Consider the following 13,576-nt stretch of genomic DNA (forward strand, 5'->3'; position numbering starts at 1 on the left):
AACCGATAGTTGGATGGACGTGTGGCTTTGATGTCATTGTAATTGCAAAAAAAAAACAACAACAAAAAAAAAGTGCAGAGGAGGGTGTTTAGAGGGCTGCTAGGCCTGTATGGCGCAGTTTTCAGCGTTGAAGTACCCCCCCCCCCCTCTGTCGCTCATCCTCGGTGGAATAAACAGAGACGCGTGACGGGGGCTGGATGCTGAGACATGCGGGCATTTCTAAACAAAACGCTCGTCAGCTCTGCAGCGTTTCTGTTCGTTGCACATTAAAACGTCCTCCACTGCAGGGTACATTATTTTTTTAATTTTTTTTTTATCTTCATAAAGTCGAGTTAAAACGTTTTATTATTATTATTATTTTTTTTTTTTTTTTAATATCTTCATCAACATCTTCAACAAGAAGTGGATAGAAATTGCTGCGGTTTAATGAAACAAAAAACAACAACAAAAAAAAAAGTAATAAAAAAAATGACGCAGTTCGAGGAAACTTCACTCGACGGTGACGACACAAGACACGCGTGCGCATGCGCGCGGTGGCGGTGACGCGTCAGTTCGGTGGCCGCGAGCCGTAGCCGTTAGCTAATTAGCGGGTTATCGCCCACAAAACAAGCGCAAATTCGCGTTATCTGTCGCTAATAACGGTAAGATATTACTGTGTTCACTTCAGGATGACACGTTAAAAATATTTATTTCTAATTAAAACGTCAATGAAGTTCTTTAACGGCACCAGAAGGAGTCATTAAATGATGCGCCAAATTGGGTTAGCCTCACGATAAAAAAAATTTTTTTTTAAAAAGACCCGCCATTAGATTATTTATTTATTTATTATTTATTATTTATTACCACTAACTTTAATTTTCTGTACTTTTAATAGAAATGTGCTTAATTAACGTGGATAGCCTGTTCGGGGTTTTGTTTGCCGAGCTTTGGAGCAAAAAAAACGGTGCAAATAAAGCTTAATTATCTGAAAAATAAAGTGTAAATTAAGTCTAAATTAGAAATATTAAAAATGTAGAAACAACACAGAGAAGTAAACTAGTTTTTTTTTTTTTTTTTTAGTAATAGTGTCTACAGTTAGAAACTGCAGCCCGGGAATAAATATTGTATTTTAGTATTTAGGCGTTTTCTATCTTCACAGAGATTAATATATTTACACTTTATATACTTTTATTTCTTCATGAGAACTGTTTTATCCACCGGTCGAGTTGTGATCGAGTAGCTTCTGATAAACAAATAACCTCCTGCACCGTTATGAGGTCACGAAAACACACGTCTCTGCAGGTTGTCGGTTCCCTCCCGGGTCTTTTATTTATTTATTTATTTGTTTATTTATTTATGTTTATGCTGCTGATCCTCCTCGTGTGTTTTAAATCCTCCAGGGCGAGTCGCAATGGGGAAGGAGAAGTTCCACATAAACATTGTGGTGATAGGACATGTCGACTCCGGCAAGTCCACCACCACCGGCCACCTCATCTACAAGTGTGGGGGCATCGACAAAAGGACAATCGAGAAGTTCGAGAAGGAAGCCGCGGAGGTGTGACTCGTATTTCTCTCACTTTCATTTAAAATGGGATGTTTTTAAAAAAAAGATTTTCTGCTGTCTGACTTGCTTCTAGTACTTCTAGTTTTAATCCTGGTTTTTGTTTTTTTTCAGCACACACAAAAATATCAAAGATCGGGACGCATTTATGTATTTATAACGAGTAATCATCCAAAAAAATGATGTGAAGGAAAAGTAATTAATTACTTAAAAACGTCAACATCCAAAATGATTGCACTGATACTCACCTATTTGTTTCTATACAACGCAGAATAAGTCCTTCCTATGACTTTGAGCTGAATGTACTGAGATTTATGACTCACTTTACTTCATTATAACTCACCTCTGGCAAAATCCATCACAGTACAATAACTGTTGACTGTGTTTCTTGGTTTGTTTGTATATAATATATATAGATATATAATGTACTGTATATACTGTGCATTTTATATAATATATATAGATATTTACTGCTATATATATATATATATTGCTTTCCTATTATATCTATAGATATATTCTATTATTTTATTCTATTATTTCTATTATTATCTTATTGCTTCTGTATGCTGCTCTATTATTTTATTCTAAATTTCTATTATTATCCCCTTGCTTCTGGGATTAATAAAGTAAGTAAATACCTACCTACCTACCTACCATTATTTTAGCCTCCATTAACTTCCATCCGTCAGAGGGGATTCGGGAGGATTACTCTGGAAGAAAAATATTACACACGGCAGTCATTTCACTGTCAGAGATATAAACATCGAAAGAAAAAGTTCATTTAGTTTTTTGTTTTTCTCTCCCCCCTCCCCCTCCCCCGAACGTCCCTTAGATGGGAAAGGGTTCCTTCAAATACGCCTGGGTTCTGGACAAGCTGAAGGCCGAGCGGGAACGCGGCATCACCATCGATATCTCTCTTTGGAAGTTCGAGACCAGCAGGTACTACGTCACCATCATCGACGCTCCGGGACACAGGGACTTCATCAAGAACATGATCACCGGGACGTCTCAGGTGGAGTCAGACGAGAGTGGAAAACGATTGGGGAGTGGAAACGATTGGGGACAGCGAGAGAAGAGTGCCTTTTATTATTTTATTTTTTTCATACTTCTCTCTCTCTCTCTCTCCCGACTCACCTTCAGGCCGACTGTGCCGTGCTGATCGTGGCCGCGGGCGTGGGCGAGTTCGAGGCGGGCATCTCGAAGAACGGGCAGACTCGCGAACACGCCCTCCTCGCCTACACCCTGGGAGTGAAGCAGCTGATCGTGGGCGTCAACAAGATGGATTCCACCGAGCCCAACTACAGCCACAAGCGCTACGAGGAGATCGTGAAGGAAGTCAGCACTTACATCAAGAAGATCGGCTACAACCCCGACACTGTGGCCTTCGTGCCCATTTCTGGCTGGAACGGAGACAACATGCTGGAGCCCAGCCCCAATGTGCGTCTGCCGTGAGACCCAGAGTCCGGTGAATTTGTACAGATTTGCCTTGTGTGCAGTAGCGATGGGCATTTTCAAGCAGAAGTGCTACTCGAAAGTCGCTCGGAAATATTCGATTCCACCGCGTCCATTATTTATGTTTTGAACGAGTTCCACTCAGAACTTTCTTCGTCGTCTGTGTATGTTTCCCCGTGTTCGCACTGGGACATCTTAACACAGCTTAACCTGAAAGCAGCTCGTTCTTCTTCTCCCGGTGTTATTTAACGGCAGCTTTTATGCGCATTACCGCCACCTTCTGACGGGAGTAACGCAATACAACCAGGCGCCGGTGAAAACAGGAGAAATAAGGAAGAACGATAGTCACATATACTAATTGATTTTGCAGATTGTAACGACATATACAAGATATTGGAAAATTCGTGCCCCATCCCTAGTTTGTAGCATATTTCTATTTTAGTTGCCAACTATCAAAATGTGTTCTTTTTTTTAAATCACATTATTTTACGTTTCCCAAGTTCACGCAAAAAGTGGTTTTATTCCAGTTCTGCTCATCACCAACTCGTAATTATTTCAGCAAAGATGCCTCTTTTTTTTTTGCCTTTTTTTTTTTTGCCTGCTAACAAACGTAAACATTCCTGGAAAATTTTAATTTCAAGAGCTTTGGCTACGAAACGATGACAGAGCAGATGACATAAAAAGGTAATTCTAAAGTTTATTCTGATTTAATTAAATTCTAAAGTTTAGCCGGTTTTTCGGTTCATTACAGGTGATGGAAATTTACATTTTAGTCAGTGAAGTTCAGGGTAAAGTCAGGGAATTGGACATTTGACTTTAAGCGGGAACCCGTTAGAGAGAGTGTCACACATCTGCGATAACACCAGGATTTTATAATAGGGTACTGTCCGTTAACCTTAAATGTGCACATGTATCACCTTAAATGCATCCATGTGTCCCTTTTGCTGCAGAAATAGCAGTTTAAGCTTCTCTCACTCCACAGATGTCCTGGTTCAAGGGCTGGAAGATCACCCGTAAAGACGGTAACGCCTCGGGCACGACGCTGCTGGAGGCTCTGGATGCCATCCAGTCTCCCTCGCGCCCCACCGACAAGCCCCTCCGCCTGCCTCTACAGGACGTGTACAAGATCGGAGGTGAGGGCGGTGGGGGTGGTGGTGGTGAAGGTGGCTGTAAGGATGATGGTCGTGTGATTCAAAGCTGTCAGAGCCGACCTGTGAATTGCACCCGCCCCAGTTGTCACGCTCTGCTCGAGTGTTGGTGGCACCGGATTCTGGGATGAAAGTATTTTTGGAACGAGTTCGCCTTGTGACAAAAAAAGCAGAACCGAATGAGGCCCGGAAAAGAATTCCCGTTGGTTCATTCTGTCCTAAATGCTCCTGCAAGTTTCCTTGTAATTCGTGAATCCCGCTTTCACTCCGTTGTAATGTCCCCAACCTTCCGCCCTTCCAGGCATCGGCACCGTTCCCGTGGGCCGAGTCGAGACGGGAATCCTGAAACCCGGCATGGTGGTGACCTTTGCCCCCGTCAACGTGACCACCGAGGTCAAATCTGTGGAGATGCACCACGAGGCCCTGAACGAGGCGCTGCCCGGCGACAACGTGGGCTTCAATGTCAAGAACGTGTCGGTCAAGGACATCCGCCGCGGCAACGTGGCGGGAGACAGCCGGAACGACCCGCCGCAGGAGGCGGCCAGCTTCACCTCTCAGGTCGGCTCACGGCCGTCTAAAGCTCTGAAACACACGACGGGGGTTTAGCTGGAGGTGCACTGACCTGTCTCTGCCGCCCGCAGGTGATCATCCTGAACCACCCCGGTCAGATCAGCTGCGGCTACGCTCCCGTGCTGGACTGCCACACCGCGCACATCGCGTGCAAGTTCGCGGAGCTCAAAGAGAAGATCGACCGTCGCTCCGGTAAGAAGCTGGAGGACAACCCCAAGTCCCTGAAGTCCGGAGACGCCGCCATCGTGGACATGATCCCCGGCAAGCCCATGTGCGTGGAGAGCTTCTCCGAGTACCCGCCGCTCGGTAAGTCTTTCCGGTCGTCGCACCTGCAACTTCCGTTTGCGGGATCGAACCGAACCGAACCTCCGAAGTTAGTCGAACTTGTTTGTTGTTGGACCGACGCTGTGAACTTGTGAGAAAAAAACCAAAAACCTTCTTTTCCCGTGACACCCCCCTCCCCCCCTCCCTCCCCCGCAGGGCGCTTCGCCGTGCGCGACATGCGTCAGACGGTGGCGGTGGGAGTGATCAAAGCCGTGGAGAAGAAAGCGCCCACCAGCGGTAAGGTCACCAAGTCCGCGCAGAAGGCGCAGAAGGTCAAATGAACGTTGTGCTGGGCTGCTGCCCCGAACGCTCACCGTGGCCGAAGACACACGAGCACCCCGCCCCTCCTGCACACCATAGTCAGCGTCTGGTCTATTATCACAATGCATCGCAAAAGCAGACGAAGGAAAAAAAAAAACTTAACCGCGCGCCGGTAGCGACTTCCCGCGCTAAACGCGCCGTTCTCCGTAGGTTTTTATCGCGACCCGGTTCGTAGCGGAACGACAAATTTGCATTCCAGTTCCCGTTGTAGTCCGACTTTAAAACCGTCTCGATCTAGCCGAACCAAACAAAACGTTAGTAATAAGGTAGAGATGTTCGCCCGCGAGGTTTTCTGTCCGTGTTCGCGCTTTAAAAGAGACGTACGCTAACCGGCCCGGAGGTACACCGGCCGCTCGCATGTTCGCCGTTCGCACCTTCAGAGAGCTTCAGAAAACGTTGTCCGATGACCTGAAGTCTTCACGCCTGGCACTTTGCTTAAGCTCCCTTTTTTGCAGTAGCTCCGACAAATGTTAAGTTACTGTTCAAGTTCCTGCACCTTAATCGATGTTATTTGTGAGCATTCGTTCATTCAGAGTAAAGATGTTTAAACTGTACGTCGTCGTTCCTGGTGTCATTGAATCCCAAACCACAAAGCTCTCCGTAGAATGTCCTTTATTGATGAATGAGGATAAAAGTTCACTTTGCATTTTCATTACATTACAGGCTTCATAAATCTAAACCGAGATTATTACTAGTGTGTAAATATGTGCACATAATTTAAATAAATTAAAAGAAACAAGACAAGAATGTTAACATGTCAAAGGCCCGTTTTTATGCCCAGTAGCAAAAATGATCTCCAAATTAAAAACAAAAACAACAACTGTAAAATGCCTCAAGTCTGAACATATAGACAGTGCAACCGTTTTCTGTTTGGAGGAACCTAATAAGACGTTTCAGGAAACTGAACAGACACGGAGATGAATGTGTACCACAAAAACAAGGCACCTGTAAACTCTACGTACTGCACATTTTGGAGACTCCATGTCAGAGCGCGGGTCTTTTTCTTTTTCTTGTTTTTTTTTTTTTCTTTGATGCAAACAGGTTGAACCATAAATAGTAATTTAATGTTAGCATTCATTCTCAGTTATAGGTTGTTTTTTTTGGGGGGGGGGATATGGCAGCCTCTTCATGCAAAATATACTCGGAAGGAAAGTGAGATCTCTTGAAAGCAAACCGACCCGAGGCCTCGGAACACGTTCTGGTCGTATTCACAAAGTTAAGACCGGATCCTTCCGACTTGTCAGGAGCGGCGAGGAGGGCTTTTTAAGCGGTTTCAGAATCTCTCCAGGGGAGGAGAAAATTGCGGAAGTACGACGAGGCAAGAGAAAGTATTCTGAAATGAAACTCCGCCGATGACATCGTGCCGGGATGACGTCCGCGTTTCGGTCTCATTCGAGACGCTCGCGCCTCCCGAGGCTCAACGCGGCAACGGAAGAAATGGGACTCGAGTCCTCGCGTCGGGGACGCAGATATTTGTATTCCCACCGGATGTCGCTGTCCGCTCTCTGCCCTTCATCACTAAGAGGGAATTTTTTTTTTTTTTTTGGGGGGGGGGTGTGTCAAAAAAAGGATACCAAAGTTCCTCACAAAGATTGGGGTTTCTGTCCTTTTCCTCGCTCAGAGTCGCTCTGAGAAGTTTCATAAATCAAGATTTCAACAGGCTGATATCGGAGCTCTGTGAGAGGATTCTCAGAATCTTTGTGAATACGACCGGTGCTCTTTAATCTGGGTTCTGCAGAATCGATCGAGGTACTGCTATTATTCACCACCGAGGCTCAATGGGTAGGATCGACCTGCATCTCCGTAGTGTTGTAATCATGCAGAACCGCCGAGACCTCACCTGACGCACCCGATTCTGTACCATGCAACAGGAAGAGGAAGTTAGCCGTCTCGGTGTCACCGCTCAGCAGTTTAAGCAAACAGATGTCCTGTTCGTACTGACAAAGCGATACATTCTGCAGCAAGTCCACTTCAAGGAAGCAAAAGTAATCCCACTTGACAAAAGAAAAGAAAAAACAAAACATTGACTATGATTTTAAATAAGATCTTTAAATCTTCCTTTTCGTGTAAAAACAGGGCGGCAAAAAACAAAACAAAAACAAAAACAGGCCAAATGCGATACAAAGTTCGACCTTGGAAACATTTCTCTCAGTGTGTCTGTTTTCTGAACCAAAACAAAGTGCGTTGTTAGGTCACAGCTCCTCATGACAAAATATCAAACAGTTCTTTTAACCAAGAAAATGACATTCAAGATGTGTTTTCAATCCGTTGGCTGTCATCTGATCAGCTGGAAAACCAGTCGACCGCTGCATAATGTGATCTGAGAAGAAGAAGAAGAAGCAGAAGCAGAAGAAGAAGAAGAAGAAGAAGAAGAAGAAGAAGAAGCAGCTGCTCCGTGTTCCTTTCCTCCGGACGAGGGGAGTCCTGCGGCGCACATACGTGTGCTTTCGCAACACGGGTCTGCTGCACCGTCAGCGATAACGAGATGCAACCGTGATCGATGAATTGAAATCGGATGAGCGTTAAATCCACATGAATACGTATGTTTTCTTGTCGGGGTTTCCCTGCTGTACTCCTCAGTAAAGTATGAGGGGGGGGGGGGGGGGGGGGTGAAAAGGTTCGGACGCCCTTCCTGTTGCACGCGAACCGCACCGAGCCGGACGAAGCGATAACCTTCACAAGTATTCCGAGTTACGTCTCTCGGATCAACACGTCAGCGTGACCGCTGGTACGTGAAACCTTTGCGGTTTCAACCGCGGACCTGAATCTGGAGCGTTCCTGAGCCCGGGCAGTAATTTCCACGGCAGAAATATGGCTGTTTTGAAACGCGTCGGAAAAGTCTACGGCGACGAAGCGACGAGTGACGTTCGCCTTTCGAGAGGGGGCGGAGCTTCACCGTCCGAGACCGAAGAAGAAGGCGCGTCAGGTTCAGGAGACGCCGGGTGGGGTTATTCTTCGACGTCGTGTCACCGTGAATTCGTTCCCCAGAGTCGGACCGTCGACACCCGAGTTCTACTGGGACCTTCGAATGCTCACGAACCAGCGGTCACAGCAGGCGATTAACCTCCGTGTACGTTCGCTGTGCTGCGTTCAACAGTTCCTCGCTCAACCTTTTTGATCAGAGCGATGTACATGTAGCTCAAAATTACACGCCCACATTGAGTGTTTCAGAAATGATTGTGTTTGACGCTGTCGGGAGTACGATATGCAAATCTGTTAGCAGACTTCTCAAACTTGCTTTCGAGTCATTTCTGTTATCGTGACGAGTAAAAATGCAACGCGGACTTTTTTTTTTTTTTTTTCCCAACTTATCTGCACTTAAACCGCATGAAGACATACTTGTAACGGAGCATGAACAGAATTGACCCGGTATTCACTGAGACATGTTTCAGGAGTCTGCTAAATGATTTCCTTACATTTTAAAAATGGATGCCTGAGAATGTAGAAAAAAAAAAAAAAAAAAAATTATAAAATTGTATTGCCTGCGAGTTACAACAGGTCCTTCCAAAAAAATGGTACTTGCGGGCAACTCATTGGTTTCATTCATTATTTTTTTTTTTGGGGGGGGGGGTGTGTGTAATAATATCAAATAATTGAAAGAAAAAAAACATCTGTTTAAAAAAAAAAAAAAAAAACGGACAGCATGCTATGGAAATGGAGAATGGCCACGTTTGGCGGCGGTGAGGTAACATTCATGTCAATGTGGAAGCCTGTCATGTGATGGGAGAGGCAGCAAACACACGTCGGGCACGTCTTAAGTGCTCAGCTCCGTGTTTACTACTCAAAATAATTCTAGCGGGTGAGAGCGGTGTCCATCGGGTGAGTTGTTACCAACCTCCGTACCTGCGACCGAAAACATGCAGTTCATGCCGTGTGCCGAGGTCACGTATCAACCAGCCGTCGTTCGGGACCGAGTTTCTGATTTCACCAGCGAAGGTTTTTCTTCTTCTTTTTTTTTTTTTTTTTTTTTGGCCGTCTGCGCGTCTCATCTTCTATCTGTCAATCGTACGTTCAAACGAAGAGGAACTCATGCAACGGTACGCCGTATGTGATCAGCCTGTATGAAAATACTGTGGATTCTTATCAAATGGAAAAACATGAAAATAAAAGGAAAGAGGACCCCGTGTTATATCCCCGCCCTCCCTCCGAAAAACAAAAAGGATAAAAACCATCTCTGTGAGGTGAGGTCCGCGTGCCTTCCCGACACGCGGGCGGCCTATTTTAGCCGTACGTGCGGCGTGTTCAGCAATTCAGTGCTGCCGGTCGGGGGGGGGGACGCGTGGCCGCCGGCCAGGCTGCGGTTCGAGCCCCGGGATCCGGCCCCGGCTCTGGCCCCTGTCCTCAGGAGCTCCGAGGAGTACGTGTGGGCCTCGGCGGTCCCCTGTGACAGGAAGTCAAACCCTTGCGCCTCCATGTCCCTGTCACTGATAAAGAGGTCCTCCTCACCCCATCCGCCTCCGCCTCGCCTGCCTGCACCGCCGCCTCCTCCTCCTCCTCCTGCTCTTCCACCTCCTCCGGAGTCTTTGCTACAGCTGTGGAAGCCGACGGGGGAGTCGCTGCTCGTACTCGGGCTTGGAGATGACAGGCTGTGGTGGGCGTCGTGGACGGTCCCCGGGGCTACCTGCATCAGGTCCTGCACCGACATGGACTTGCCCAGTCCTCGGTCCAACTGGACGGGCCCCGAGCAGCAGCCCGGGGCCGGCGGCACCAGGGGCTCCAGCTCCAGGCTCATGTGTCTCCTCCAGGAACCTTCCTCCTTCGCGTTAATCCTGCCTTTGCCGTTGGTGCCGTCCCGCAGCTGCTGCCCCAATCCGCCCAGCCCCAACGCGAGGCCCAGGTCCTGCCCGACACTGCTGTCCTCCGTCTGCGTCCCGAGTCCTCCGCAAAAGTCCTCCATGTCGGGGGATGCCTCTAGGGAGGTCGCTTGCACCACGCCGCCCGAGCCGCGGCCGGGAGGCGGCGGCGGCGGGAGCCTCGCCAGCAGGGGAAACCCCCCGTCTCCTGCTCCTCTGCCCCCGCAACTGCTGATGCTGTTCGGGGTGAGGATGGGCGGAGAGCTCCCCGCGGCCTCGTCGGTGCCACTCTCGGGCGTGGTGGCCTGAGCCCGGGTGTGATGGTGGTGGTGGTGGTGGTGGTGGTGGCGATGAGGCAGCGGCGACGGGCTGAAAGAGGAGGACGCGAGGCCCGAGGGAGGCGTGGAGGAGGAGGCGTTGAGATTGAGGTTGAGCTCGTTGGGGGCCGCCAGGATGAGATGGAGCCCTCCCTGGGAGAGGTGCGAGTTGGTGGAGGAGCGCGTGATGAAGCCGCCGGGGGGGGCCGCTCCGCCGCTGCTGACCTGGGTGGAGCAGGACAGGTCCTTGCTGAAGACGGAGGAGTGGTAGTCGGAGGTCTGCTCCAGCTCGAACAGCGGCAGAGAGGAGAGCGTGAGCGCCGAAGACGAGCCTTTACGTAGAACCTGGCGGTAAATGTCGAGCAGGGAGTCCAGCTTCGACTCGATCGACTGGACCTGCGAGGGACGAGACGGAGGACGAGAGGGAGGCGTGAAGTCACAGAAACTCTCAGCTACATCCCAATCTGACGGTGCAGTAGCTGAGTTTTGATTTCAGCCTTTCACACTTGAATCTTTGGGGCCTCAGCCTGGGTGTTTTCTACCATTCTACCAGACGGGGGCGCCAAAGATATATATATATATATATAAAAAAATAATCTTTACAATTATCACTTTTAACAAGTAAAGTTAACTAACAGGGTTGTGACCAAAATAAAAGGGATGGTCCTTCGCTTACACTTTAAAACAGTACTATATAGTTTGCTTAATATACGTTTTTTTTTTTTTTGGTGAACTGTGTCTGATGGACGTAACCAAGCGGCAACCGACAGTGTCATCATCCGTAAACTGCTCTTCGTCGCCGTCTTGCCGGTTTGAAGCCAGAAGTTGCCGTATTTGGACGAGCTGGGGAAGAGCGAGCTGTGGACCGCACTCGACTTGACTCTCTGAGTATGATTGGAAACTCGATGACAACACGCCCCGCCCACCTATAGCGGAAACCCGGCTGCACCACAGTCTTGTCAATCAAATGGACACGCACCCCCCCCCCCCAAAAAAAAAAAAATGTACGCCAAATATCGAATTCATAATCTGATTTTTTTTTTTTCAGATGGACCGCCAGAAAACTACTAAGGAGTGACTTTAGTGAATGACACCAAATTGAGTTGTAATGTAAAAAAAAAGAAAATGTATTGACTTTCTGGAGCCAACCTCTAGTGGCACTCGGTGGTATTGCAGTTTTCGGCCTAATTCTAGTCCACTTTTATATACAGTCTATGGGAGTAACAAGTGTCGTCTAAAATCATAATTTCTGATGGTATTGTTATGTCACAAGATTTTAAAGTCAATAATAAAAGTTAACAAAGCATTTTTGCTACATTCTGTTGACCTGTACAATAGTGATCTGGCTCAGTTTATCTCCGCTGTGACGATCGGCAGTAGGAACGGGTCCGTCTCTGTTTATGGAGAGACGGTGCAGACGGGCTTCCTGATTGGCTCAGTGCAACATTTCAGAATAAAAGCCTAAAGACCACAGACCTGCCGCTCCACCTTGCAGACGCGACCCAGCATGCTCATGTCCTCCAATATATCTCCATCAGACAGCAGCTTCTCTCGGATCTTCTTATCCAGAGGGATCTGACCTTTCCCCAGGATTTGGTCCACCCTGGAGCACACACACACACACACACACACACACACACACACACACACACACACACACACACACACACACACACACACACACACACACACACACACACACACACACACAGAAAAAAAACCACAATAAGATATGAATGACAGGAAGATAAAGAGCGGCAAAGTAGAAATCCAGGAGGGCAGCTCAGAAAAGGAAAGAAGGATGTAACAGAATAAGAGTTTCTTTTTAAATACGACAAATTCAGACACACGAGAGGTTCGAGTTCCTCGCTGGATTTAACAAATACTTTGTGCTGAATTGAAAAACTTGACCAACCACCGAAGGATATTTAAATCCTCATTCAAGCAGTTCACAACAAGACGTTGGCTTCTCAGACTTTGAGTAAAGTTTTCATTTTGGTTTACAGCCCAACATTCACATTCAGTTTCTTTTATCTCTTTACAGCAGAATCTGGTTAATAACATCAGTTTGGTTTTAATTCAGCAGTCGTGCAGTTTTAAAGCCACAAAACAAAACGGGGAACTTCGGGAAAATATTTCTAACTGTTCGGTGTCGCGGTTTCATTTTTACAGTCACAGCATCACTGCTCTCACTGCTCCGTTATCGTGACGTGACCTGCGTGCTGATCATCACCATGACAACGGAGCAAACTCCACCTCTTGATGAAGACCGCGAGAGGTGGATGAAAGCAGCTGCGGGAAAAAAAAAAAGGCCGAGTAAGTGGAGTTAATTGATCAAAAATGTCAGTTCCTCCACCGTGTTTCCGAGTCGGATCAGCACCACCCGGAGAAGGCGCAGCGTGAACTGCGTTTTCATCCACCGCCAGCAGGGGGCAGCGTTACAACAGCAGCGTCAGGTGAGACTCTCAGCTGAGCTTCGTGGATTGCTTGGTTTGTGTGTGTTTTAAGTGTTGGCGTTCACGTTGGCATCAGGTTGGACGCTCGCGTGAGGATCGGTCACGTAAACTCAGAGGCCCAAAACCAAAGTGAAAAAACTGTCGAGAGTTCAGTTAGCGTGAGAAACCAGCTCATCGTGCCTCTCCAGCTCTGTCAACTTTAAAAGACGCCAGCTTGAGCTTCATCTCACGGTGAGATGGAGGTCCGGAAAAACGATTGGCAGGACTAAATAAAACTTGTTTTATTCTTCATGATTTCTGAAGGACTATTAAAAAAAAAAAAAACAAGCATGATCAGCACCGCCTCACGTCATTAATACCATCCGTGGATGAAAATAAATCGCTTCAGTAACCCATAGGAGAATCCCCGGGGGTGCAGCCGAAGACCATCACTGAAGAACTGGTTTATCTTTCTGCCTGCAGCTTGTTGTGAACTAAAACACAAATAATTTCATTGACCTTCCTGACAAGACTTGTGTGCATCAAGATGGCCTTTTAAAATGTGAGCGAGTAGCTACGCAGCTCGAGTGAGATGAAGTCTACTCGTCAGCCAATCATCACACTTCCTAACACGCGTTCTCCTTTACTCTGAAGTAAAATCAAAAGTAATGCC

General features: G+C 47.3%; 2 protein-coding genes across 3 annotated transcripts in view; one reads left to right on the top strand and one right to left on the bottom strand.

Annotated features, from left to right (window-relative positions):
- Nucleotides 1-1,383: 1,383 nt before the first annotated feature.
- On the top strand, nt 1,384-5,912 carry LOC138634670 (elongation factor 1-alpha 1-like). The gene is made up of 7 exons (XM_069721731.1): nt 1,384-1,534; nt 2,376-2,555; nt 2,684-2,980; nt 3,978-4,128; nt 4,445-4,701; nt 4,785-5,019; nt 5,194-5,912. Exons 1-7 carry the CDS (start codon nt 1,391-1,393, stop codon nt 5,316-5,318), a joined length of 1,389 nt encoding a protein of 462 aa, XP_069577832.1. The 5' UTR covers nt 1,384-1,390; the 3' UTR covers nt 5,319-5,912.
- Nucleotides 5,913-9,495: 3,583 nt separating this feature from the next.
- The window catches only part of kcnq5b (potassium voltage-gated channel, KQT-like subfamily, member 5b), a 107,832-nt gene continuing 103,751 nt past the window's right edge, over nt 9,496-13,576 (bottom strand). For both annotated transcript variants that reach the window (XM_069721721.1, XM_069721720.1), the window contains 2 exons: nt 11,945-12,071; nt 9,496-10,864 (listed from right to left, as the gene is read on the bottom strand). In XM_069721721.1, the coding sequence (XP_069577822.1) occupies nt 9,575-10,864; nt 11,945-12,071 (1,417 nt within the window). In that variant the 3' untranslated portion in view covers nt 9,496-9,574. The remainder of the gene's footprint in view (nt 10,865-11,944; nt 12,072-13,576) is intronic.

The sequence above is a fragment of the Brachyistius frenatus genome, unplaced genomic scaffold (genome assembly GCF_029030835.1).
Source record: "Brachyistius frenatus isolate BFR_SWC_R1_liver_20210118 unplaced genomic scaffold, ASM2903083v1 Contig_271, whole genome shotgun sequence".
Taxonomy (NCBI): domain Eukaryota; kingdom Metazoa; phylum Chordata; class Actinopteri; family Embiotocidae; genus Brachyistius; species Brachyistius frenatus.

Excerpts from the sequence above, each read along its gene's own strand:
- LOC138634670 (XM_069721731.1), top strand. The coding sequence starts at position 1,391 with ATGGGGAAGGAGAAGTTCCACATAAACATTGTGGTGATAGGACATGTC. Across the intron at positions 2,556-2,683 it reads TGATCACCGGGACGTCTCAG|GCCGACTGTGCCGTGCTGAT; the intron begins GTGGAGTCAGAC and ends ACTCACCTTCAG. Across the intron at positions 4,129-4,444 it reads GGACGTGTACAAGATCGGAG|GCATCGGCACCGTTCCCGTG; the intron begins GTGAGGGCGGTG and ends CCGCCCTTCCAG.